Source organism: Phalacrocorax carbo, chromosome 12, assembly GCF_963921805.1.
Source record: "Phalacrocorax carbo chromosome 12, bPhaCar2.1, whole genome shotgun sequence".
Lineage (NCBI taxonomy): Eukaryota > Metazoa > Chordata > Aves > Suliformes > Phalacrocoracidae > Phalacrocorax > Phalacrocorax carbo.
Genome location: NC_087524.1, coordinates 18,174,649 through 18,201,113, shown reverse-complemented (window position 1 = coordinate 18,201,113; position 26,465 = coordinate 18,174,649). Strand labels below are relative to the sequence as shown.

General features: G+C 40.7%; 1 protein-coding gene across 11 annotated transcripts in view; it reads right to left on the bottom strand.

Moving 5' to 3' along the window:
- Positions 1-26,465, bottom strand: part of TACC2 (transforming acidic coiled-coil containing protein 2) — a 122,899-nt gene that overhangs the window by 32,999 nt on the left and 63,435 nt on the right. For all 11 annotated transcript variants that reach the window (XM_064464320.1, XM_064464321.1, XM_064464322.1 and 8 more), the window contains 2 exons: positions 11,524-11,687; positions 2,499-3,819 (listed from right to left, as the gene is read on the bottom strand). In XM_064464320.1, coding sequence (XP_064320390.1) covers positions 2,499-3,819; positions 11,524-11,687 — 1,485 coding nt within the window. The remainder of the gene's footprint in view (positions 1-2,498; positions 3,820-11,523; positions 11,688-26,465) is intronic.

The window sequence follows — 26,465 nt, the reverse complement described above, 5'->3', positions numbered from 1 at the left end:
GGTATATAACCAGAGAGTAATTTGTGTCGAGCTGACATCTCTTCTAAAAATCCCATCTCTTCACATGGAGGTCAATGCTCAGATTGCTGCAAGTTTCATTCCAGATTAAAAACTGATTGTTTTTATTGATTTAACACAGGTAAGACCTGGCATATGGCATAGACTCAAAGCAGTACAGGCTTAGCAACGGCTTAAACTCATGCCTGGCTTGACCTCCCATAGGTCTCGAAATCGCTGTCTTTCCATATAAGGAATACATTTTCAAACTGGTCCACATAGTTGTATTTCTGCACCCTTCAACAGTGCTAATAAAAACCCCTGGCTTCACCAAATTATCAATTATTTCATATTTACAAATCCTGGTATATTATAATATAATTTCCTAATTCAAACACCCTCCTTTCTATTCCTCTCAGCTGAAGCATCTTGCACTGTCTTTTCTCTCCCATCCCACCAAGACAGCAGCACCAAGAAGGGTCCTACACCCCATCTCCCTGCCTGGCCAGGGGTTCTCCTGCACTGGACCCCATGGAAGAGTCATGCTGAGAGCCCTTTTTGGGGAGAGGAGAGACCAGAGACAGGCAGAGATAAATAGAGCCACTGCTTCCCCTGGCATCACCCGTAACAAGCCTTAGGCTAATTGTCTTCTAGAAAGTATTATGGCTCCAGGCTGCACTGTGTATTAATATGCGATTCTTTTCTTTGTTAGAAACCGCTAGCAAAAGTAGGTTATGGGGCTGCGGCGTAAGCTGCAGCAAGCAGACACATAACAAGGCAGTGAAAGCAGTCCCAGGCAAGAGCTGGGAATTCCTGCAAACCTCCTGACCTAAGAACCTGTAAGCCCTGCTCTAGGGTAGTTTCACTTCTTCCACCATGATAAAGAGCAGCAGGGAACTTTGTGACTGTAGGACAGGGCCTTCCTGCGATGGATTTTCCCAAGGATAAATGCCATTTAGCAAACTCTTTGTAAGCTCATGTTTGGAATCCATTCTAATATTCATAGCAGATAAATCAAGCAGTATAAACCAAGAGGTTTATACTGGGAGTCTGTCAACTCCACTGCAGCTACTGGAACGCATAAAGAGACTCTGGCTGGCTGCAAATATCAGGCTTCAGGACCTGGTGATATTAAAATTCCCCTCTCTCCCTCTGCAATTCCCCAGTAAGATTCATATTGTTCCCTTCTCACAGTCAGACTTTTAATTCTTCTTGTTTCGGACAAAAGCAGTTTGGACTGTAGGCTTGGAAGATGTATCAGCTTAGCATGCACCTTAACTCCTGCCTTAATTTCCCTGAAATTTCAGGGATACCCCAAAAAGAAGCAACATCAGAACAACTCAAACTCAACTATACAGTGTTCTATAAACTTTGTAAGTCAGAAATGCCCCTACAAATAAACAAATTGGCACAAGCTTCCTCAAATCTGGCAAAGGATGAATTAGATGTCTGGAGGGCAGCAGGTGGCTCAGAAAAAACAGAATAATCTCCACCTCACTCCATAAAGGAGGTAATTTTTTGTACTGCTTTACATTAACCATGTCAACTTCAAATTGTCAGGCTTTTGTAATCTTAAATCACACTTCTCTTAGTTAGCCGAAAGACTTAATAAAGGGACATGCAGTGAGATACTTTCTTATAGATACATACAGGATATCAGTTTCAGATAAATGGGATATAAACTTGCTGATTACCAACTCGAAGTAATTATGTCTGAACAAGATGACATGCACACCCGCAAGTTAACCATGGAATCAGTGCAACTAGCCATTGAAATCATTAACCAAATATCTAAATACAACAAACTAGAGAATTTATCCTGCAGTTTTTCAACTGTGTCTAAAAGTTGGATATGTCCCTAATACGTAGCGATCTAGGCGATTTTTACCCTTCTGCAGAACTCTAAGCTCCTTCACAGAAAGGAAATTTTTCACATTTTTAGTCTTGTATTTAAGAATATATATTTCAGTACTGCACTCTTCTGTTTCAGGTTATTTTCTTTTAAATACTGTAAGTCACTAGATAAAACCAACTTCCTGCTGCGTGCAATAGGAGATTTGTCGCTGCCTTACTATTTCATGTCTCCCTCTCAAAACTGATGATTCATGAAGTAGTTTTTATTGGTATGAATACTTCAATCAGCTTAATATCAAATTCCCAAGATGAGGTCACAGAAAATTTAGCACAAAATTGATAAAATTCAGACTTAATCAGATTCAAAGCTACGCTGAGCCCCAAAACTTCAAAAATCCAGTTGCCAGTCAGTGGCCTAGTCTGGCTTGATTTAGCCCTGGTTCTCCCCTTCAGTCTGGAAACATCAAGCTATTGAGGAAACAGGATGAGGAGAGCACGTACAGACCCCTGGCATGAGTCCAGTTGTGTGGCTACCAACACTTGACAGCATCTTCCTTTCTCTATTCAAATATAAACCGGGTGTAACTGTGCTAAGGCGTATGAATGTGCTGCTTCTAATCTGGAAACATCTGTGCCCTTTAACTTACGTTTTTAGTGGAGTCTTCTTCTTTTTTGCAGGCTTGTTCAAGTTGTCTCCTTCAGTTCCGTTTGTTTCATTGGCACTGGCTGGTATTTCAAAGGAAGCTGGAGATTTAGAGGGCGAGTTGGCTATCTTAGAAGATGACTTGAAAGGGTCAATAGAGTCCTCACACATGTCTGGCTCAAAACTGTATGTTTGTTGAGGCAGTTTGGGTGATTCTTGCATTTTTGTACTAGATGAGAATGGGTTAAAATTGGGATCATCCCACTTGTCAATATCAAAAGTGTAAGAGCCTTTCGTGATAGGGATTTCATTTGGATCAGTGGGTGACTTGGTTGGTGTGGTTGGAGCATTGTCAAGCTTTTCCACTGACTTTTTAGTCTTTGGCCTCCGTAGTGGCATTTTAGCACCAGGCTTTTTACCTGCTTTTTTGGGAGGAGGAGTACACTCCTGCTGGTCTTCACTCACCCCTTTTTCTTCAGAATAATCAAACTCCAGCCTCACCGCAATGCCTTTGACTGGAGGGTCTTCTTGTCCTCCAGTGTCAGGTGGTGTCACCTCCACAGCCTCTGGTGCCGTTGTAAGAGGTAGTGTTTTCTTATTGGCAGGGGGAGAGTTTTGTATTTTGCTGCCTCCAGTGCTAAATGCACTAATCCCTTCAAAACTGTCTGGATCCAAAGGGTAGGATCCTTCAGGCACAGGCGGGGCCTCCTGTTTCTCAGCAGAGATTTTAGAAGGTTCAGTACATTCAGGCTTTACTGAGTCAGCCTTTACTTCAGATACTGGTTTATCCTCACCTGGGGCACAGGCTGCTTGGCCAAGGTCAGACGGTTCTTGTGGTGTTTCCTTCACCGGTGGAGCATCCAGAGGTTTTTTTGCTGACTGCTTCTTTTTTACAGAAGCTGGTCTGGATTTCTTTGTTCTCTTAAGGGTACTAGAAGCACTACTTGAACCTGTACTGTACACATCTGCTGCCGGTGCTAATGTCTCACTATTACCAAGATAAGATGCTCCATCAAAATCACTTGCTTGCAAGCTAAGAGATCGAGACAACGTAGATTTGGAAACTGGGACTGAATCAGTAGATTTTCTTCGAACATTCGCTTTGGGGTCACGATTCTTCGATTCTGGAGAGCTTGGTCCTAAGGCATGGACAGAATCAACCAACTCAATGTTATCGAAGTCCAAGTTGTAAGTTCCACTGCTGGCTATTGGCTTGTCCTCATCAAAGACAGTGGAAAAAGAATGGGAAGGGGGACGGAAAGGGCTTTCTTCAACTGATTCACTCTGTGTCACATCAGTTACAGGTACAGTTTCTGAACATAATCCTGTGGGAACAAACAGAAAGCTCTGTGAATTTTAAACAGATTTTTAAAACTGGAGCGTAATAATTTTTACTATAATATTACTACAAGTAAAAAAACCCAAAGGGTTAAAATCATACAAATGGACTAAGCAATGATTAAAGGACATACAAAGCAAAGTGGCATTTCCAATATATGAACTAGATTAGAGGAAAAAAATAGTTCTGTTCTCCCCAGAAAAGTATTCAACGCAAGTTTCATGAAAATACAAAATATGCATTTGCAATAGCCTCTGGAGCATCTCTTCTAAACTAATTATCACTTAAAGAGATGGATATTACCATAACGTGCTAATATGCCATATACCAGAAAAACTGAACACTAAGCACTTTATTACTTCCGTTTTCTACTGTTATAAAGAGTTCACGCAGAACTGTGTCAGAGCTCTTATGCAGTAAATTCCCTGTAGATTGACTGGTTCTTCAGCAGTTACATGTTGATCTTAAGTTTTGTATCCCATGTGCTATTTTGACCAATTTCCCAGAGGAACATGGCTTCCTCTCCATAACCCATCAATACTGCTCCTCTCCCTGCCCCAAGCAGTCAACACACTCCAATTTGACCTTGTAATTCCAAGTTTATAATGAGACATGATTCGCTGAGAATTTCATATTAAATAAATTATGGTAAAGGTAAGAAAATCAGTCAATTGGAATACTGTACAGATATCCACAGCTGAAAATATTCCTTAAAAAAGTCCACTAGAAGTTTCCTACAAATTATTTAAAAGAGATTTCTCAAAGTGTAGTTCTAACTCATCAATGAAAAGAAAATTATATACTAAAACTGTTAGATTGAGCAGCTTTTCATTGTGATTAAAGGATTGCTTATTGATGGAATCCTAAGAAGTTTTCTAGAAGTCTCTTGACTTGGGATACAACTATATTGGACAAAGTAGAAAAATACACAGTGCATATAAAAAAGGTAGAAAATACATAGGTAGGAAAGGACTAAGGTGATGCTCCTTTCTGCCTTCCAGTTCATAAAAGTTCAGTACGAAAATGTTTTACAAATTCTGAATATGGTTTGTTCCTGGTGTCACTGCACTGCTCCCTGTCTGAGTGTAACACAGCCACCTCCGCCTACGTGTGCATGCCCCAGTCAGGGTATCGGAGACCAGGGAAATCTCTCCCCAGCTCACGGCTCAAGCTGGGGTAAGCCAGCTGCTCTGAGCTCTCACTGATATGTACCGCAGCAAAATGCCCCAGTGACTCCTATGAAGCAACTCAGCATTCCTCATGTTGTCAGTTTTTAAAATTTTGCAATTATATTAAAAAAAAAAACAAACAGTCAAACAAAAATGAATGCTTTTTTCATTGTTAAATGATTTCAGGGAAATTTCTACACATCTTTTTCATTCCAGTCCTGGCATGTTTTGCAAAATAATTCCCATTTTGCTCAGCTACATTCATTAATGTTGCTCATAAATGCAATACTGGCAATCAATAATTACTTTTAGTCAGAAGCTATTAATGGATTAAGAACAGAGGAAATGATATGTCTGCATAGAGATTACAAGAATTATTATTTATGAATGTAGAAGACAGAAACGATTTAGGGAAATTGGACACATTTCCCAAAGCAGTACCTTAGAGTGGCATCACATATTTCCAGAGATTGTCAAAGGAATGACAGCTACCCGGCTTCTCTTTTAAGACTGTGAATGTTTACTAAGTTACATCAATTAAAATAATATTTTAATGTGTTATTCTGCTAAATGAATGCTAATAACATGGCAGTACTTCAGGAAAGTTTATTTTTCTCCTTAATCTCCGCTGGGTTGGGGTTGGTTTCAGCCTGGCTGAGAGGTCATTAATTAGATTTGATTTGCCAGCTGAGCTGGAGCTCACTTCATACCCGCATCCCTTTCTGACAGTGATGGGACTTCTGTTAAAGGGACTCAAAGAGTGCCACAAAACTCCAGCATTAGGCTAATCTACATTTTACACTGAAACGGGAATGGAAGACACGTAATGGGAATACATTACAGCAAATGCTGGCGTAGCTCTAATATGTCAGCAGAGTATAAATGTAGGTCAGCGTGAAATAAAAGGGAGATCTGAACATGAAGTCATCTGCAATTACGCCTTGTTTTCATTCCAGCATGCACCAAAGGCCTCAACAGGATTGAGGCCCCCTGTTCAAAGTCAGTGCAAACATGCATTTAAGCAAAACAAAATAAAATAAAATAAACCAATGCCCTGCAGGACTTGGACTGCAAATAACAGGCATGGTAGAGCTGAGGTTAGGGATGCATCACAGCAGTAAAGAGACCCTACAAGGCTTTCCAGCTACTCAAAGCAAAACAGCATTCAAATTTGGTGTGCTCCACATAGTGCAGAGCTTTAATCTTCTTAAATTGTTTATTTCACAACTTTCTCCTAATCAAATCCTTTACTTAAAGTACAGATGTCTGCAGAGTGTCACTCGACTTGTTACTGTGATACTTTTTTTTTGTTGCTTTATGAAATAATATGTGAAACTGTCCCAGAAAACACAGCTTTTGGTAGAAGTGAAATGCTGCTGTTAGACTCTTCTGGCATTACAACAGAACGGGCCCAGTACAAGTAACAGCAGAAATGCTGGCGAGGAAGATAGGAAAGGTACTCGCTATCGCAAAACAGCATGGCTTTATTAATACAAAGCAATATGAAGACCATTCTTCCCCGACATTAACAGCCTTTTCAGAAAGCAGTGCCATTTGTCCTTCTACAGCACAGAATTAAGCAAATCAGTATTACTAATTACAGTATTTTATTAAAATGCAATTTGATTGCAAAGGAACATACTATAACACAAGCTACGAAAATTAAGGCAGGACTTGCCCTAGAGAGAGGCCAGCACAAGGTTTTAAATATGGTTTACGCCTTTTATTGGCGCTGACAGTCACCCACAATTTATACTGGTAAGAGCTGCCCACAGGTAGATATTAAGTGTTATAAAGCATTCCAAGAACATGAGTGATAGCAGGGACACTTACCTTGCCATAAAAAATGGCCAATCCCCCCCAAAACCCCTCCCATTTCATTCCTTAAAAATGAAGGTCCAAGTTCAGCTCCTTCCACAGGAAATTACCCTGATTTCAGAGAAATTTTCCACGGATCAGGCATGAAAACCAAAAACAATCCCAAACCCAAAACCAACAACAAAATCCCCCCAGGCTTCTTGTATCCGGGTGATGACACCTCTAAATGAGAGCTCCATGATGTGTTTAATGCTTGGCATTTTCACCTGTCACCCTTATGGCAGAAGCAAAAGTTGCTAGAAAGATATTATAAGACTGTTTGCATTAATAAACCAAGTTTCTATTGTTAGTATCAACAAAAAGGAATTAAAAAAAAAAAAATCAAAAAACATTTCCAGTCAACTACAGAATTCTTTTTTTGGACACTACAAAATACCAAGATTTTGATGGCACTTCAGATGACAGTAAAGCTTCAATGTCCCACAAGAACAGCGAGATAGTCACGCACCTCACTTAACTCAGCCTTCTTTAAATAAAGATCCATAAATGGTCTGAACAGCAACAAATCCCATGCATGTGCTCCAATCTATCCACTAATGATTATATTAAAGCTTTACTACATTGCTACTGCTGCTTTATACTGAATATGAAAGGATAGGAGGCATTTGTAGGTTCAGAGCAGGACTGGTGTTAGGATTTATATCAGACAGCCTATCTTTGTACATCCTTGGGAAAGAACTGCAGAAACTCAGCAGCAACAGCTGCACAAGGAGCTACAGAAGAACCAAAGCAGCCTGGTTTCATTTTGCTGCAGTATCGCTGTTCTCCTCACCTGAAGAGCTCTCCGTGTTCTGTGCCTTCCCCTCCCTGAGCACGGCGGTGCCAGCAGGACAGGACACATCATGCCGGGGCATCCCCCACCACAGCGCAGGCAGGGCGCTCTCCCAGGATATGCTCACAGAAGGAAACATTTCCAACAACTATGGCACTTCAGATTTGTTGTAAAGATATTCTGAAGAAGAAAATGAAGTATCTGCACCAGCTATGAGCTTATTGAATCTAAATCTGACTATTTCTTTATGAATAACAAAAATATATGAAGGAGTTGGAACATATAAAGTACTTCTAGGTATTTTTAAATATTTTTCCCTTTAAATTACAACAAATTCTAGAGGAGGAGTTGCACTGTGCACTAGGACAGCTGAGCATTTCTTCCTTGTTGATACATCTCTAAAATGGGGAAACCCCAATAGACAGAAGGCCTTGACACTGCTGAGCTGGAAACAAAATGAAACACTATTTTGAAAGGCTTAGAAACAAAACTTAACCGGTCCTAATAAAGCAAATACCCAAGAAATTAAATTCTAATTGTGTTTTCTAGAGAAAAACAAACAAAGAGAAACCATTGGAAAATACATACGGCATGAACCCACATACTCCATTATAATGGAATAACTCAGGAGACAAGTACAGTTCACCCATTGCATATAGGAATCGGAATTACCTAATACTAGAAATTTTGAAACACAGACTATTTCAGCTTATGCTGGTTATGAGAAGCCTTTGAAGTTATGAAGTCAATTAGTATCGCTATATTAAAAATTACTGTAAAAATACTTTTGCCATTTATTGTGAGAGAAAACTTCGGATTTAAGTTTATTTACAACTTTTCTCTGTAAGGTTTCAAGAGGAAAAACACTGAAGAAGAATGTTTTCCATCACAAAAAATTGGTTTGTTTTTGCCTGGGTCGTTATCTCTCTACTGGAAAGCCTGACCTCAATTTCTCTGGCACAAGAAGGACCTGAATATAGGTCTCCCATCCCCTGATCGGCAGGCTGTAGTGCACTGAGCAGATTCCAGCTCTCACACCTCCCGTGTATATAATCTGAATTCATTAATTAACTGGGGAAGGCAGCAGGGAGGCAGGAGAAATGCCCCTGCCTAGGCAGGAATTCCTGGCCAGAAACAGGGGTATGTGGGAGAAAGGGCTTGGGGCACTTTCTGGTGCTCAGATGGTTGGCACAAGGGACAAGGGAACACTGCTATGTGAAGCTGATGAGACAGGCAACAATATTTAAAATACTACCAAGATAATAAAAAAAAAAATAAAAAGCACCCTCAAAGTCATTTCTCTCAAGAGTATAACCCACGTTCCCAACAACAAAGTATTTACGGACGAAGGGGAGGGCTCATTAGTGACACTTTCTGAGTTCAGAGGTAGTTTCCATACATGCTCTGTTACTCCCCTTTGCCTCCAGACTCGCCCGCAGACTGACTCCCCTCTTCTGCTCTGCTGCTGATGGACTGGAGCCATGCAGCAGGTTTTGCCCCACCAGGAGCTGGCACAAACCCAGGGTGAGTCTAGCTATATTTCACTTTCATCATATTTATTAAGCCAGTGTTGAAGTCAACCTAATTAAAAACTTTCCTCTTGGCTGTCCACCAGTGGGGTCCAGCTGTTGCGTTAATGATATCATGCAGCATAACTGCAACCGTCTGCACAAGTAATTACAGTCAGATATAGATAAAATAATCCTTTAAAAAACTTACTACGCCTCCTCCTTCCACCCAAGCACACGCTCTGTCACCAGCCTCATGTAGAAGAAAAAGCCATGCAGCGGGTGAACCAGAAACCCAGATGGACGTCACTGCCTCGGCCTGTGTGTGTGCCAGGCTCTCTGGTTGCCCATATTCCTTACTCCTCTTTTACTGAAACCTATTTATTTAGCTGTATGATACCAACGAGGAACTCTGCTTCAACTGCCCATAAGCCCCGAGGAAGAGACTAATTTTCTTTGTTGCAGCCACATGCATAACCTATGAGGTAAGCAAACTACAAGATAACTGTTACTCAAGTGGTTTATGAAGTACAAAATGTTTAACTGTTCTCATTTCTGAAGAAGCATGTAAACACCTAAGCTATGGTCTTAGTATTATTAATTTCTTCTAAAGATTTCCAGAACAAATGAGTGCTTTGTGTTGCCCTCCTACATTTGAATTTTTTGTGCATTACACATCTTGCTTCCCTCACAGAAATTACCCTGTTGTGTAACTTCATTTTGCATAATTTTGGGATGCTGAACATAGCTCTGTTCATTTGTGGTAACTTGCCTCCCATGAACAAATCTTAGCTGCAAATGAGATGTTTTCATCTCTGCCATCCAATGGCCTTCAACATAGTTCATGCTGGCTGTGAATAGATATATTCAGTTTCCTACCTTTCTTCAGAAATATCTGAAAGAAAGGAGGGGGAGATCTGGGATGTAGGGAGAAAAGAAGCACATGTGCCAGGGAAGCACATGTGTAATCAAGGGTTTGAAGATAATCTACTGCAGTAATTAAAACCACATTCCAACCCTGTTTAGCATGTATGTTCTTTTGTTCTCTCAGCACTTATTTTGTAATCATTAGATTATAAAAGATTAGAAAAGGAAAGAAGATGGAGAATGAGTAATGTTGTTTGCTACAGTGAAGAGGGAACTGTAAGAGCAGAAAAGAAAAAGTCTCAGGATGTCTCAGTATTTAATTTTTATTTTGTGGAATCAGTTTGTTGAACACCTTTCTAGCTTTTTATAAACTCATATAATAATCAGGATCTTAAAGAGCATTCCTTAATGCATAACTCCCAGAAATGCATTAGGTGGCTCAAGACATTTGCAAGACTCATTTGTCACTTTCATGAAGGTTTAAATCAAAGCTGGACAGCCTTTATAACATACACATGAGCCATGGGCATGGCTTTGCCCACTGCTAAACACAGCCACTTCTACAGCGGCAATGGAAGCTTTAAAACACTCCTGGCAATGCTGAACATGTTTCCAAATGAAAGACAAGTGAGCTTTAGTCTGTTTAGAGTAAAATTACCTTTATACAATTTAGCCATATGATCAAGATGACTTGACTTGTAGATGGGAGTGAAGACAGCATAATGGGGAATTCAATCTTAAACTGTTGAGCTGTCATCTGACAGCCCAAACAAAGCTATTTTGGGTAACAGAGTGCTTTCTACTCCCTCATATTCCATTATTCAATTGGGAGAACAAAGAACACTTTTTCTGGCTAAAGAGTTTATCTGGTTTTTTTAAACAGAATATTCCCTTTTTAAAGGTTACTTTGCCAGTATGTACCAATTTTTGTGTATGTATATTATATGTATGTACGTATGTACATTATGCATATATTCACACATACTCCCATGTTCCTCCTATACTGTTCCATAGAGTAATACTGTACCATAGAGCTAATATAAATATTTCTTTTGTTCTATAAATAAGCTTTTTGTTTACCTTCTGTTTCAGCTGGTAATACTGAAAATAACATTTAGTTAACTGTCATTGTTAATGGTGCCTATGCAGGTACCTGCACCTGTATCTCATACCTCAATTTTTTTATTCATCTGACTCTGTAAATATCTTACAATTCTGACAGAAGGGGATGATGTTTGATTCAAAAGGAAGACAGGTTTTTCTAGAAAACCTCTCCTTTCTTTATATTTTGTCAAATGTTACAGAGAGATTCTCCAATACTTTATTCCCGGCAGCGACAGGGTTTTTCCTCTCAGCATGGATAAGGCCCACCACACACCAACTAACCTTGCAGGAAACATTTTATTGGCATCAATTCCTTGCCTGTGCTAACACAAACACCTCCCTGCAGCTTCACCTTCCCCAGTAACCCCTTGCACTCATTACATGCTCGTTACCTGTGTCTTCCAAGGACAGCTGGGGCTTTATTTCTTGTTCTGCTATGTCTGCTACAACTGCTGCTGCCGCTGCCGCTTCAGAGGGTGGCTGCGGAGGTGAAGGTAGTGCCTTTACCGGTGTAGTGGACTCTGGGGTCTCAAATGCTTCTTCAGAGTCAGAGCTCCTGGTAAAAATCAAATGAGAGACTAGTGAGCAGAGTGAAGATTCATGTTTGCAGGTCATGCTTGGAAATGCAGGGCTTTCTGAACTGATGGCATAAACCTCAGCTATCAGGCTACCTCTGCATTTCCCAAAGGAGATTTTACATTGCAGTATGGTTACCAGAGCAGAATGTCATTGCTATGGTCTTCTCCATATATAAATATTTATGTCACATAAGACTTCTTTGTGTTACAGAAGTGAACACGCACTTGGAAATATATCCATCCTGCAAAGCCTCCTCCTTCCCAGTGTGACGGTGGCTCAACCATGCAGACAGCACCACTGACACCCCTCAAGAGGTTTCATAGCTTCATGAAAAAAAACATCTAAAATAGCACCAAATTTCTGTGTGTGCTCCTACAGGTGAGAAAGCAGATACAGAGATACCTGAGGTACAGGAAATCCCCGTGCATCCTGCTCCCATGCAAATACTACATTCTAGCTTTAGTAGAATTTTACCATAGCCCTTTTCAAACAGAAAGCGTATGGCTTTGTTACACAAGGTAAGACAACCTGTAAAACGCATGGAGTCCTGGTATTATCAGTAACCCCTTCCTAGCACCATGTGCTCACGCAGACACAAAAACCCTGCAAGGGAACAACAGCCCCCAAAATGGAGCCAGTCAAATGAAACAAGCTTGAAAGGCAGCAACTGTACAAAACAATAGGTAACCTAAACATTAAGCAAAGATCTAAACCACAACAGGACACACAATTTGCTCTTACAGCAGTACAGCCTTAGGAAACTGTCTTTCTAAATCTGAAAACTATAGATCTTATTTGTTCTTAAACCAAACTGAGACCAAATTTTAGCTTTTAAACATTTATTCTTGAAACCTTCTTTTTGGGAGCAAGGAATGCAGTAACAACGGTGTCATATTCAATATGTGCTGAATGTATGTTCATTATATGTTCAATAAGCGTTTCTGTTGGTCAGATGTAGATTTTTACTGCTGATCTGTAATAAAGTGAATTGAATACGACAGTTTCCTAAAGGACGAGACTGATTTGCCTGTTTCCAGTGATTCTTTGCATGGCTGTAGTCTTCACTGCTCCTTACGGCTGTCTGCACCCCACACGACGGTGCAAAAGGGACAAAATCTGCCATGAAATGAAAAGTCGTTTCATCCCCCCGAAGCACTCTACAAGCCATCCTGAACCGAGGACTCTTCTCAATTTGTTCAAGTCAAAAGATAACTCTGAGCTGCCTGATTCTGTTTGGTTTCTCAAAGCTCATGATTATTTTAAGCAGCACAATGTCAGTGCAAGTACAAGATTCGCATTCGATTACATTTGCCTAAATCTGTTGCAGCATGAAGCCTTTGGTGAGCTGGGGAAGAAAAGACCTCGATGTCACCCCTGCCAGCTTGAGGAGCACAGTGGACCCGATTCTCCCTGGCTGCCTCCGCAGAATCCCAATGAGGGCTCCCACCTCCTCACACACAGTTGGGGTGCATGCCACAGCCCAGCGCCCACCACTGTCTCCCCTGACTGGTCGCCTCTACGCCTGTGCAAAGCAGAAGGATTTCTACTAGCTAATAGCTTTGCATGTTTGCATTACTCAGGGATTTTGGGAGAATTTTTTTCTTCCCCAAACTTATGTCACTGCCTGCGGAACTGCTTAAAAATAGTGTGCCTGGATTCTGATTATAGCTATTGCTGCAGCTCCTCAAAATACCTTCTTCATGTAATTGCTTAAACGATAATCATTCATCAGGCCACAGAACAGACAAATTGGAATAGGTAAGCTGCTGCATTTTAAATTATATCCCTTCAAAGATACACCACGTTTTAAGTTCAAAATAACTTCAGCTTTAAAAAGCTGAAGAAAAGCTGCAAACAAAGAGCTTCTGTAAATAAAGCTGCACAATAGGTATTCAACAAAATAATGCTTTCTCTTCCTTCCACAAAGCTGGTTCAGGAAACTTTTAAGTTGAAGAATCAAAGACAAACAGAGTTGTACGATATTCTCCCAGTAGCAAAATGTTTATTGTGTCATAAAAATAAACCTAGAAAGTTATCATCTAAACCAACAAAATGAAAGGTAATTCGTATCTCTCAGGCTTTCTCATAATCCTGCATTGCGCTGTACTTAATTAATGCTTCACACTCTTCATTTCGAACCCAAAGCATTGCTCTGTAATACTGAAACAATAATGGTTGCACATGTTTAGACCCCTTTTTCTTCCAAACTGTCTGTATAGCACATGTAACATATGCAGTAAATACAGACATATCCTATCACTGAAACTTTAAAGAGTCTCTATTTTCACGTCCTACTCGTATCTGTAATGGCTTTGTTAAAACTGGCCTGATGGCACAGTTCTGTGTCTTCCCCTCCTTTATTTAAATGATGGAAAAACTTTGTGCATGTTTTTCTCCCTTTTAAACGAACTACCTGTGTTGACTTGGCCTCTTCCCTTGGATGAGGTGGGCATAAGCATTTGAAGCAAAGAGAAATGTCTATTCTTTTCTGTTCACTGTAAGAGCTTCCACACTGCAGAACCTCCTGAGTCTGTGGACAGACAGTTGTGGTGCTCGAGCTCCAGCACGAGGTTTCATTTTGCTAATATTTAATAACCCCCAAGAGATTCTGCTGCAATACTCCTAATTTTCAGCTGCAGCCCTCCACAAGCAGCAGTGTAATCAAGTAAGAACTGTCTTAACTGTAACCCACATGCTGCTGAGTTTGTTATGAGAAGCAATCGTGCTGGCAAAATACTGTATTTAACAAAGAAATATGAAGGGAAGCTGAATATCAGAAAATCGTTCTTTGTCACAGCATGGGATCTGGGAGAGAGCATAAAGCCTGGAAGCACATACCAGGACTATGCTCCAAGGTCTACATGTATCCTGGAAAAATTAGACCCTGTGTTTAGTTTTCCTTCAGGAAAATCCAAATGGTCTCTCTTGCGTAGGATATTTTTAAGACTACAGTCCTACTATCAAACTGTAAGAAAAGATTTTCCCAGAACAACAGGATTTCCTGTGAAAAGGAAATTACATATTTCAGCCAGTTCTATTCATAACGTCCTTTCTCTGAGAAATACTTGGAATACACAGAAAGAAAATAATGCTGCCATGAAGTTCACAGTATAAAACACATTGCCAAATTGTGATATGCCATGAGAATCTGTACCATTTCAAAGCTGTGCAAGGAGCAGCCACCACAGATCCAGCTGTGGGCAGGCTCTCATGAAAGGAAGAGCCCTTGTATCATCTAGAATATTACTCTGAAGCTCCAGCTGAGGATGAAGCCCCGTAAGATGCGATGCATGGGTTTTAGAGATGGAGAACTCATTTGCTGGCCCCAGGTCATAATGTTGTGGAGATGGGGTGTGCAAGTGCAGTGTCCAAGTCTGCAGGACTAGTTTGCAGGGTGGCAATGAAATAAAAGCTACAGGAAGGAACACACATTCACGCCGCCTTTCGGCCAGCTTGGGAAATCAGTGGGAGCTTGCCTTGATAGCATATGCCTTAATTTCCACCTGTAGCCTTTGGGTTTTGTACAAATAGGCAAAAAAGTATAGACTGTAGAAGCTACAAAATTATTAGATGATAGTGATAGAATATAGAATGACCAGAAATATTCTTCTAGTTCATCTCTTACACCTCCCTTCTTTAAAGATGCCAGTAAACATTAAATGTAACATGTAGGCGGGGCAGGGAAAGAAGCAGGGGAGACCAAGAAATGCAAGAATCCTACTAGACCAATACAACTCTGGCAACACTGCATCAACTTGTGGAGCAGGAGCACTCCCACTTTCATCTGGAAACTTTGAGGTCTTGCCCAGCCTGTTACATAAATCTCTGGAGGAAATACTAAAGGGAGTCACTAGGGTTGATTTTTCTTCACCTTTGGTCTTGTAGAAATCCAGCCTCATAAGTTACATTACCTTTTTTTGTAAACCACAGATGCTTATAATTTTAAATCCTTCTCTATTTCAGAATGAAAAATTGCCTTCTTGACACTGTAGCTGGAAAGCACTCAGTAAGCAAGAATGAGTTTTCTTCGTTCCACTGCCTCTCCTCACTGTTAGCCCTCTTCAGGCACGACAGCCCCTGAAGTGAGGTCATCCTAGTTGTCACTTGGAAACTCAATTAATTAAAAAGTAGTCTGCAACAGAGCTGTGGCCTTCAGCTGCATCGAGAACCCTGCCATCTGTCTCACGTTCTTCTAATATTTACATGACAGCAGAGTAACCAATGCAAGTGTGCACCCTGGTTTTATTTCACAGGAATAAGAGGGATGTCTGGTATATAAAAGCAACTTAAAAGCAGGGCTTTGACACAAGGACTGAGGTCAGCAGCATCACTTCTTATGGCAGGGCACAAGGGAGGAAATCTGGAACTGGTATGTGCCGAGGGAGCTCAACAGGCTATTGTAGAGTTACTTCAAGTCAAATCTATATAGAATTTTTATTTAGCATATAGCCCACTTCAGAAAGAAATCACCCATGCCTAATGACCTTATGGAGCACTGATCTCTTGGTGTGCAATACGGACAGTCTGGAGAGCAATGGGGGTGTGACATTTTGAAGTTCTGAAGCTGGGAGCTGGACTTGCACTGCCGAGAAGCACTGCCTGTGTGGGGAGAGGGGGATGGAGCCAAAGGAGCTGCTCTCCACCAGCTGGGATTGTGGAATCACAAGTAACAACATCAAGACCAGCTTCAGGGGGATCTGCTCCATCAGAGCTAAGATGAACAGCCTCTGTCCACCTGTATTTAAATCTGTATATTTTCTTCAAAACTTTACACAGGACAAAGTATGTTAAATTTGCCTTATTAGTGGAACATGTCCCAGATTAACTGAGGTCTCTCATACCTGTCAGCAGTATCACTGGTGCCCAGCTAGCACTCCATAAATTCATCCTTCTCACTGATACTCAAAAAACTCTATCTGCTATTGTTTTGCCTCTAGGTACCTTTGTTTTACTGACATCAGACCAGAGGAGACAATTTCCTTCTCGTGGTGTATTTGGAAACATGACATATCAGGTGGAAAAAGGTCAGGTAATCTTACAACACACATACAACAACAACAAAACCAAACTGTGCTCAATTACCACCCAAGAGTGCTTGGAGGGTAATGAAACAAAAGCAAGGATTACTCCAAAGCTTTGCTGGAGAGCTGTTGTTTACAGATTGCCCTCAAACTGTAGTCTGTGGGATGTTTGGAAATGTACAGAGAAATTGAGAACTGTCTCAGACGATAAGTAATTCCTACCTGATCAGTTTAACTGGCTCTAACTTCTAAAGTCTTTTCCTGAGAGATAGTTGTATTCCCTGAGGGGGAGAAGATAGAGATGGATATTTTGTCTTTTTTTGCATCTCATCTTTAGATCCACATGTTCTTTACAACTGGCTAGATCTGCAGTTCAAGGGGAAAATAGCTGCCCAAGTACACACATCACCTCTAGGCCACATAAAACCACACTAGAGTTATCTGCAGATCTGTTTCCCTGGGCCTTAAGAATAAAATGATGAATAAGAGCGCACAAGGCACATGCATCTGTTACCCAGAAGGACATCACGCAATGCTCGTTTCCCAGAGTGAGACTTCTGTGCACCAGAGGTACGTGCAAGGCTCTGAGATGAACAGGGAGTCCAAAGCCTGTGGACCCAAATCAGTAAACACTGCAGTGCTGATACATAAGGACAACCTGTGGCAACACCTAAAGGCAACGCACAGATTCCATCAGACCTGACCCTCCAAACCATCTGTAGCTGTTCTAACTTCAAGTTAAGGTATAAATTTCTCATGAGTATTTACTGAAAAATTTATCACACACCATGAGAGGAATCTAAATCAGAAAAAAGAGGCAACTTCTTATAATGATCAATTTAATACTGAAGATGGATTTTGGTTTTTATTCTTGTAAAACCCGTTGGGAGATGAGCTGGAAATAAAAAGGAGAAATAAGTTCTGTAGTCTCACCTCCATTGATCATTTTCAGAGATGATCCTCATAAAACCTGCATGAATAATTCAGGTCTGGTTTACTAATGAGATCATAACCAAGGATGCAGGACTGGCTGTATACTTCTAAGGTCAATCTGGTTTGCATGCTGCTTAAGCAGGCACATATACTGCACTGGGAAGAGCCACACAGGCTGGCAGATTTGAAAAGAAACTCAGTAACTCCAAACTTCAGAGTTCTAAAGCCAGAGAGGCAAGGCACTCAGAGATGCACATTAATTTCAGTCAAAGCTCTTTCACTGTCAACAGTCTGATAAAACCTTTTCAGATTTCCTGGTGCCACTTTCAATGGCTACACTGTTTTTTCCATATAGTTCTTAAAACAACCAAAACCAAATAAACAACAACAACAAAGAACGCTGTGGCAGGATGTTTCAGCGATACATCTCCTCCAGACAAAGATCAATCCCACTCTCAACTCTGCCACTAAACTGCTACACATACATGGTCTTGCTCAGTTCACTTCTGCATCCACCTCAAGTCTGCCTTATCTACTCAGGATGGGATTCTCAACAGCATGAGCAGCTTCTCTCTGGATGTATACAGAGTCCAGAGGGGGAAAAAAGACTGCTCGGTACACATTACATTTGAGGGTTTTTTCCTTCTGTTTATATGAAGTTCAATAACTGACAATATCTTAGAATTCATCTTGTGGTATCACTCATGTTGCAGTTACACAAGTCTAATACTGAGATATACACAATCTTTTTTTTTTTTTTTTGTCTTTTAGACTTTTACAAACACAGCTCTGGATCATAATTCAAAATCATCAAGAGATGCCAAATGGTAATTGCTTTCCTGGAGATCAAGTTACCAATTTAGGCCAGCAGCCATTAACTGACCCGAGGGCCTGCTCACAAGGACCAAGAATATTCTATAGCTACAACAAAAGGTCATTTTTTTCATCCCAGCACCAGGTTAGGATAATATCAAAGATGTGTCAACTTCGTATGCTGTCATTTTTGTACAGTATTTGCCTACTCAGTGACTCCCAGCTAAACATGACATTCCACAATAATTAGCTTCTTTTAACATGCTGGTTGTTCACCTACATGTTTTGAATATTAAACATCCCCACAGATTGAAAATTCTAATATTAAATTTGTACAGCAACATATAGAACACATGGATACAGTTGTAGATTCACCTGGTTACTTCAGGTATTCAATATTAATATTTGGTGTCTGAATTAGCCTACCTATCATACCTAGCATCCAAGGATCTGCTAAATGCATGGTAATAAAACCCAACACATTACAAAATCTGATAGGCACAAACCTCACAAACAACATTTCCCTTCTCTCTAATAAAATACACCATTGAAATGATGGAGTTTCCCAAAAGAATTCAACAGTCCAGATAGCTCTGAAAATGTCTTGTCCAGATGAGAGCAAAACCAGTAACCTTAGCCTAGCCTACCAAAGCTCAAGGGTGGGTGACTTTTCAGGGACCCCTGAAAGCCATCTGCCTTGCTGCCTTTCCCACCATGGGGAATGTTCTCCGTGCTGGATCTGAGGCTTACCTTGGGTTAGGAGCCAGGGGAGGTACTAACACATCACTTACATGTCACCAGACTCCATTTACAAGTTCCTTTAGGGACACATTTCTGACCGTGAACTATTAATGGACTTCTCTCACACTGTGGTAAGGGTGTTCAGTGACAAGATCATCTATCCTATGATCAAATAAATTCGCAACAAACCTATATTGTGAGGAGACAAACTGCAAAATGGGTCAGAAGAAGAGGATGCTGAGAGGGAAACAGCCAGATCACCAACATTGCCTTCAACGCATGTCCTGATCCTACCGGCACGATACCGTTGTCCCATCCGGAACATTACTACTGATTTGCACACATGAGATGAGAATCAAGCCTTGCAAATAAAATAATGTTTGATACCCCTGAGGCAGCCACAGGAAAACCAGAGTGTATTGGTCTCCAAGGGTCTGCTCCAGAGAAGAGCAGAATGACCCAGGCTACACCAGGAGTCAGCGGGAATTCACGGCTGTCTAGTGCTGAGTCTGTACTAAGCAGGTACATCACCTTGCAGGGGAATATTTTTGTCTGCTATCTGATATGTATGGCGTATGTACAGAATACGTATCATATGCGTACCAGAAAAGGCAATTACGCCTTGTGCTACTCACCTGCATTGCAACATCGGTGCTGTATTTTATATGTTTCTGACTTGCTAAGTCTGATCATCAAAGCAAAACCATAATTTCATCACAGGATTATTTCAGCTTAAACAATAATGCTGTAGAATAATTTTAGTCTTACTTTATAATACTCATCATTGCTGGCCTATAGACCTTCTGTCTTTATTTTTACTTTAAAACTGGATATGGCTCAATGAAAAACAGGTACAACTCCAGCTTCTTTAATCACAGCAATTTAAAATAATTTTACAGAAGAAATCCCTGAACTGGGATGAAGTTAATTTCCCCAGCATCAGCATTCTTTATCCTGTTATCTTTCTGATGCATTAAAACCCTAATAAAACCAATATTGTAGGACAGAAAAACAGCCATTTTTTTTTAAGGTTGTTGTGAAAGAACATATCCAATCAAAGTTGGGAGGTTTAAATAGGAATTATGTTTTGCATTCATGGGTTTCTGTAGCAAAAGGAGTATTGCACAAAATCATCCGCAGTTTCTTCCTCAGCAGAGGTATTCTGCCCAACATAAGAGCAGCATAAATGTCCTGTGTTCATTGTATGGCCTGAGCTACAACGTGGCAGGGAAGAATCCTTTGCAGTCCTCATTTAAGAATAAAGCTTTTATCAAATAAATCCCATTCTACTGAAGTGACAAAGACCTGCTTTAGTGCAATGCAACTGCACAAGAATTCATATTGACACTGATGTGTGCAGAAAACAGGGCAGACACTCCTCTCCAGAGAAAGATTTTACTATTATTTCAGCATAAATATTCCTACAAGAGCCACGGAAAACATGGCTCCCCAGAAAAATAATCACTACTGCATCGAATGTGATACTTCCCAGCCTACAAGTGATGTGTCATGACAGGCACATCGTTTAATTTAGGGACAGAAGAGAGGAAGATCATTCTGTATCATGCTCAGAAGCAGCCAGAGTTGTTCCCCTGCTTTGTGCAGCTTTCTGCTTCCCCTCCATGCCGTGACCCCAAGGGTTTAATGTCCTCTGCTGCCCCAGCGCATCTCAGCCAGTTCAGCTGAAGCATTAATGATTTACACCAGTCTAAATTTGGTGTGAAAGGGTAAATACAGCTCAGTTACATCCTGCTGCTGCTGTAGCTCTGCTGAGCGACTTCACTGCTCTTCCGATAACGTTTGACCTCCAATGTCAAGTCTTTGGACAACTTAGTGTCTGAGCTGAGATTTAAAATATTTAAAATGAAATTATATGACTTCCACTTTTAAATCATTATGTGAGACTTTAGCAATGGAAAATAATACCTTGCAAGTTATGCAAACCACACAGGTCAGTTTGGAAATGTGTCTTCTAGAGTAGACTGCAAAAATAAATTTAAGAATCCCTTAAACATTAATCCCTTACTATGAAAAGGCCAATTTTTCCTCACAGTGTGATTATATTTAGAGAACATGATTAGAACTGCAGTAGAAGAGAATTAAAAGGACATAATCACCTTAAAAATAATATTGATTTTTTGTTTTTAAGCTGTTGTATTATAACTAATCCTACCACAACTGATATGGCAAGAAGGAATTTTTTTCCTGCTTTTTCTGCTTGTTTATTCAGTGATTTTGAGAGCATTTTGTGCAGAAGCCAAATTCACACTCCCCCAACAAAAGCCATTTCCTGCTTTCACACAGCAACCAGAAAGAAATGTCTCAAGCTGTGGGAAGCCACATCTGAAGGAAAAAAGATTGAGGGATGTAACATGGCATACTTACAGCAGCACTTCAAACTACTTAAATCGTTTTTCTAACTGACTAGCAAGAAGCTCCCCATATTGTTTTAAATCATGTTAAATTTTTCCTTTTTATTGCTTTTCCTGAGATCTAACAGGGTATGTTTTTCAACACTACTGATATAAATGAATAATGAAATGAACCCCCAGCTTCTCTGGCTAGCCTGCTTTTCTTTTTACTGGCTTCAGTCTGAAAAATGAAAATGTCTATGTTACAGAAACAGGACTCAGAACTGAAGATTTTTTTTAATCCCTATGCTCTTTTCAGGCAGATGCTTCATTCTCAGAGGAACAACAGGAAAATACCATTTAATTAAAGGCACTCATCTTCAGGCATCACACCAGCAAATATACTAATGTGTCCCTAAATCACTAGAGGCTGCTAAATATTCAGACACATAAGTCTCTTAAGATATGAGAAGAAACAATAAAGATGCAGGATACCCCAATGTCCAAGGTAGAAAATGTGTACCACATAGAGAGTTACAATCAAACAATACACAATAACCCAGTCAGTGCTTCAATTTGTTCACCCTACTAGGTTAGAGATTGCTATTTGAATCAGTAGTTGATGTTTAAGTATTTAATACCTGTGGCAAATATCTTTCCCCTGCCTTTAGTACCGAGCTCTAAAGTTTTAATCCAGGAAATGACATCCTGTTAACTATCTCCTCAGAAAGCATCCATGTGCCGGTGCTCACTCTTATACAGCATCACACAGTGGCTTCAAGGGAAAACAATCAATAATTCTTTGGCAGCCAGAGCCATAGGTTTGAAATTGCTTGTATTGGAACTACCTTTTAAATGCAAGAAGGCTTCCCAGAGCCACATCTCTGCTCAGCCACACTGCTCAAAAGCAGGACCCGGGGACAAAACAGCGACCGTGAAGTGCAAAGATGAATATATGACACCCATAATCCCTGGGGGACCAACTTATCTTGAGAGGCACAGAGATCTGTGAAAATAGTGAAATGTGGAAATAAGACTGTGTTCCAGAAACTATTATGGTCCTTCCTTTCAGAAAGGAGATAAGGATTATGTGGAAGGTGGAGAAGAAGGGAGGTGGAGACTCCCTTTGCTTAAAGGGAAGAGGGGAGAAGAGAGTCCCTCTGCCTTCAACCTGCTCCATATTCTGCCTATTTTACCCCTAAACAGCCTCCGTAAACCTGTGCAGAGCTTCGCACAGATCCTCACTAGCCCTTATTCCTCTACTTCAACACGTGAAGCATGGATAGAAACACGGCCAGGAAGCAACAGGAGCAGAGGACAAAAAGCCATCTCAACCTCTTAACAACAAAAAAAAAATCTTATGGGTCTATAATAATCTCATTTCCTGACTCAGAGGTAGGGGTGATCCTCCTGCTGCCGCTCCAGCCTGGTGTAGCTCTGGAAGATTTCTCATTGATTTCAGCTTTCTCTCTCCCATGGGCACACTCTGCTGCTCCAGCTCTCAGCACAATGAAACTGTCCCTTCCCACCCGGGCTGAGGGAAGTGCCTACTCAGCACAAGAGCATGCTGGAAAAAGCAATCCCTGATTTGCAGTGGCACCTCACCAGCTGGCACCCCAGCTGTACTGCCCACAGCTCTGCCAGGTGAGGAACAACGGCACTAAACTTTCTCTTGGCAGGCTCTCGCTTCAGGAGGGGACAGTCCTGCACTTGGGAAGCTAAACAAAGGGATTCCAATTTCTTGCTCATCCTCCCCCCCTTTAGCAACCAAGCCCTTTCCCAGCACAACCCTGGACCCATTTCTAATGAGAGCAATGAACAAGACCAATTAACAAGACCAATAAATGCAGGTTTCTATGCTGAAGGAAATCAAAACTCAAAAGCAGAAGCTTATTTGATTCTAAGTACTATGAGGTTTCAGATACAATCTGGTCTATATTTAGCCCTAGAAACAAGCTTCTTTTGTTTAGGAAAACCCTGTTTTGTAAATTTGACCATAATTCTAAGGAACCTGTTTAATCAAAAAATCAAAGAAACTGAAATGGAGAGCCTCAGATTTTCCCAAAGTTTACTTTTCATCCCAACAGAACCAGTGGCTCCAGTTCTTCCTCCCTAAAGCAAGAGGTTTCCCAAGCATCCATTCTGCTCGCTAATCGGACCTCGTAGCGGAGGGAGAGGAACTGTAGCAAATGGTAGTAGGGGATGAGCAAATGGTGCTACGGGAATGCAACAAAACCATGAATACAGCTCTCAGTTACCCTGACATCTGCCTCAGATATCTATGCCTGCTTAAACCAAAATTTTCCCAGTCCACATGCTATATTTTTAGACAATTTTACACTGCAAACTTCACATTGGTTTCTAGAGCTAAGGAGGGATCTTACTATCTTGTCTGGTATCACCCTCTATGAAGGCTCTCAGGCCAAAACATGCCTTAAAAGAAACCTTTGAAACCTCAGACGGTGGTAGAAAAAGGAAAATAATTCTTTTTTGTTCTATTAAGCTGTTTCTCTGGTGCTAATGGGAGTATAAAATATGATATCCATAGTCTGCTACTAAATTCAGACAGTTGCTTCAGAGCATTTAAGGATCTGATGAGAAATGACACCTTTTTTCTTAGTTTATCCACAGTAAAAAAGTATCTTTTTTTTTGTTTGTTTCTTCCAAACACTTCCAGTTCTTCAAAGAAAATGCAAACTGCATTGAAATTCTAGCCATAATTAAAACTCTGCCTCTTACCATTGAAAAGCCTGCTCACCTGGACTAAGTAAGAAGTTTGTTACACAGCTAAATACTTCCAACGCATCAGAGATGGATAAGGAAATGGTATCTAAACATTAGCAAATACAAAAACTCTCCCCAGGTCTTAAAGCAAATAAAATGTGTTTATAATAGACAGAACCACTTTTCTATGTCCTATAATAATGTTAGAGAAACATTAAAAGCACCCAGACTATCACCTTTTGAAACACACAGGACTGAAGGGCGTCTTTGCTTTAAATTTAACAAGCAGTTACTCTGACTGCTGGGTCAAGCAAAGCAAAAAGCAGAAGCAGATAGGGAAACAGTTGACGGTATGTGACAGCCACAATGCATGGCAAGGAATGCCTTTTCATTCATGTTTTTACTACTTCACATCAGTTTGTATTTTCCAGTTTGCCTGTATGTCATAATACATACTAGATGACAGCAGTTCTGTTACTCATGGCACAGGGCACACCATTCACTACAGAGAGCTTTATAATATACATGTATTTGCCAGATGTGTGGCATGCCTTGCTAATGGAAGGGTTAGTGATTCTAGGGTCTTTTTATTTTGTTTTCAAGTCTAAACGTGACCTGCCTACTTCTAGTGACAGATGTAGCGGTTGATGTAATAACCTCTCATATCAAAGGAAGCGCTGTCATTGACTTCAGAGATCAGATCCTTCAAACTCAAATAAGGGAGGCTGGAATAAAAGACAGGGGAGCTTGACAAAAGAATTTGCTTGTTACTTCTGGTCCATTTTCTCTTAAGTAAAACACCCCCACGTCTCCCAGCAATTCACCCTATTTAGTAGACAAATCTAGTAGACAGTGTATGCTCTTATTGATGGGGATGTTACTGACAATTGTCAATAAGAGGAAGATGATGACAAATTTACGTAGAACGCTGACAGTAGGCAGAACTACCTGTCAAGGGACGAACTCAGACTAAACACCAATTCAGTAACAGAAGCCTCCCCTCCTCCCAACACCCAAATTCCTTTCAATACTTTCAATATATATGTATCTCCCACTCTTCCATGTATACATTCATTAAGATGATTCTCCTACGTATGTGCATATAAAACTGCAAATATTTTACCAGACTAACTTCTTTCAAACCTTTAAGAACCATACACTGGCTTCTTTTAAGTTTAGGAGATAGAAAAATAAAAAATGTGGTAGCAAGGGCTGTGTTTTTGTACGTATGCACAGGTAACTTTGTATATATACACACGTATACGCACACATACTCACAGAACAGCTGCTCCCATCTCTTATGAGCAAGGCTGAATCAATCCAGTTTAAATTTTTCTGAGTCTTTCCAGCAACCAACAAACAAACGAAAAGACCTTGCAGCAGAAGAAATGTTGAAAAACAACCCACAAGAGCACCAACATCTTGGCCTGTGACCAATGATCACTAACATTCAATTTCTTTCTTGGAGCATGATCCAGCTCCCACTGAAGTCAGTGGGCATTTCACCATCAGCTTCAGTGGGAGCTGGCTCAGTCTTCAGTCATTTTCCTCTTGGATTGGCAAGGGATGAAAATGTTAGAGACGCAGCATACAGAGCTCCTGATGGGAGGAAATAACACATCATCAGCCCTTTGGCTGATCAAGAAATGGGCACTGAATGTAAATCCTGCCCAGTTGCCACAAGGACACCAACCATAATGCTCCACAAAAGGAAGGTGTGGTTCGTCCTCAGGAGAAAGGAACCCTTTCCCCTGGAGAAAAAAAATGATTCGGAGATGACAACTGGCTAAGAGCTACCAACATATAAAAACCTAGCAACATTTCCAGTTCTCTAATACTTAAAAAGTATTACCAGGAGATAGAAATATATTACAATTACAAAGAAAACCACTGTATGTAGGTGACAGCACTTGGCAAGCTGAATTGTGATCACATCCTCAGCAGGACAAAACTGGTGTCTCAGCGTAGCGTGAACGGCGCACACAAGGAGGACACCGTCACAAGTGCGCTAGATGTAAGTGTGTACATACCTGTAGAGTTCCTGCACACTAATCATCATCATACTGTCATCTGCTTTTATTTCAACGGAGTCCATTCCTATTATCCAACTGAAACATGTCCTTGGTTTAGCTAAATCTGGGACCACCAGGGTGCCTGCTGCAATTTGCAAAG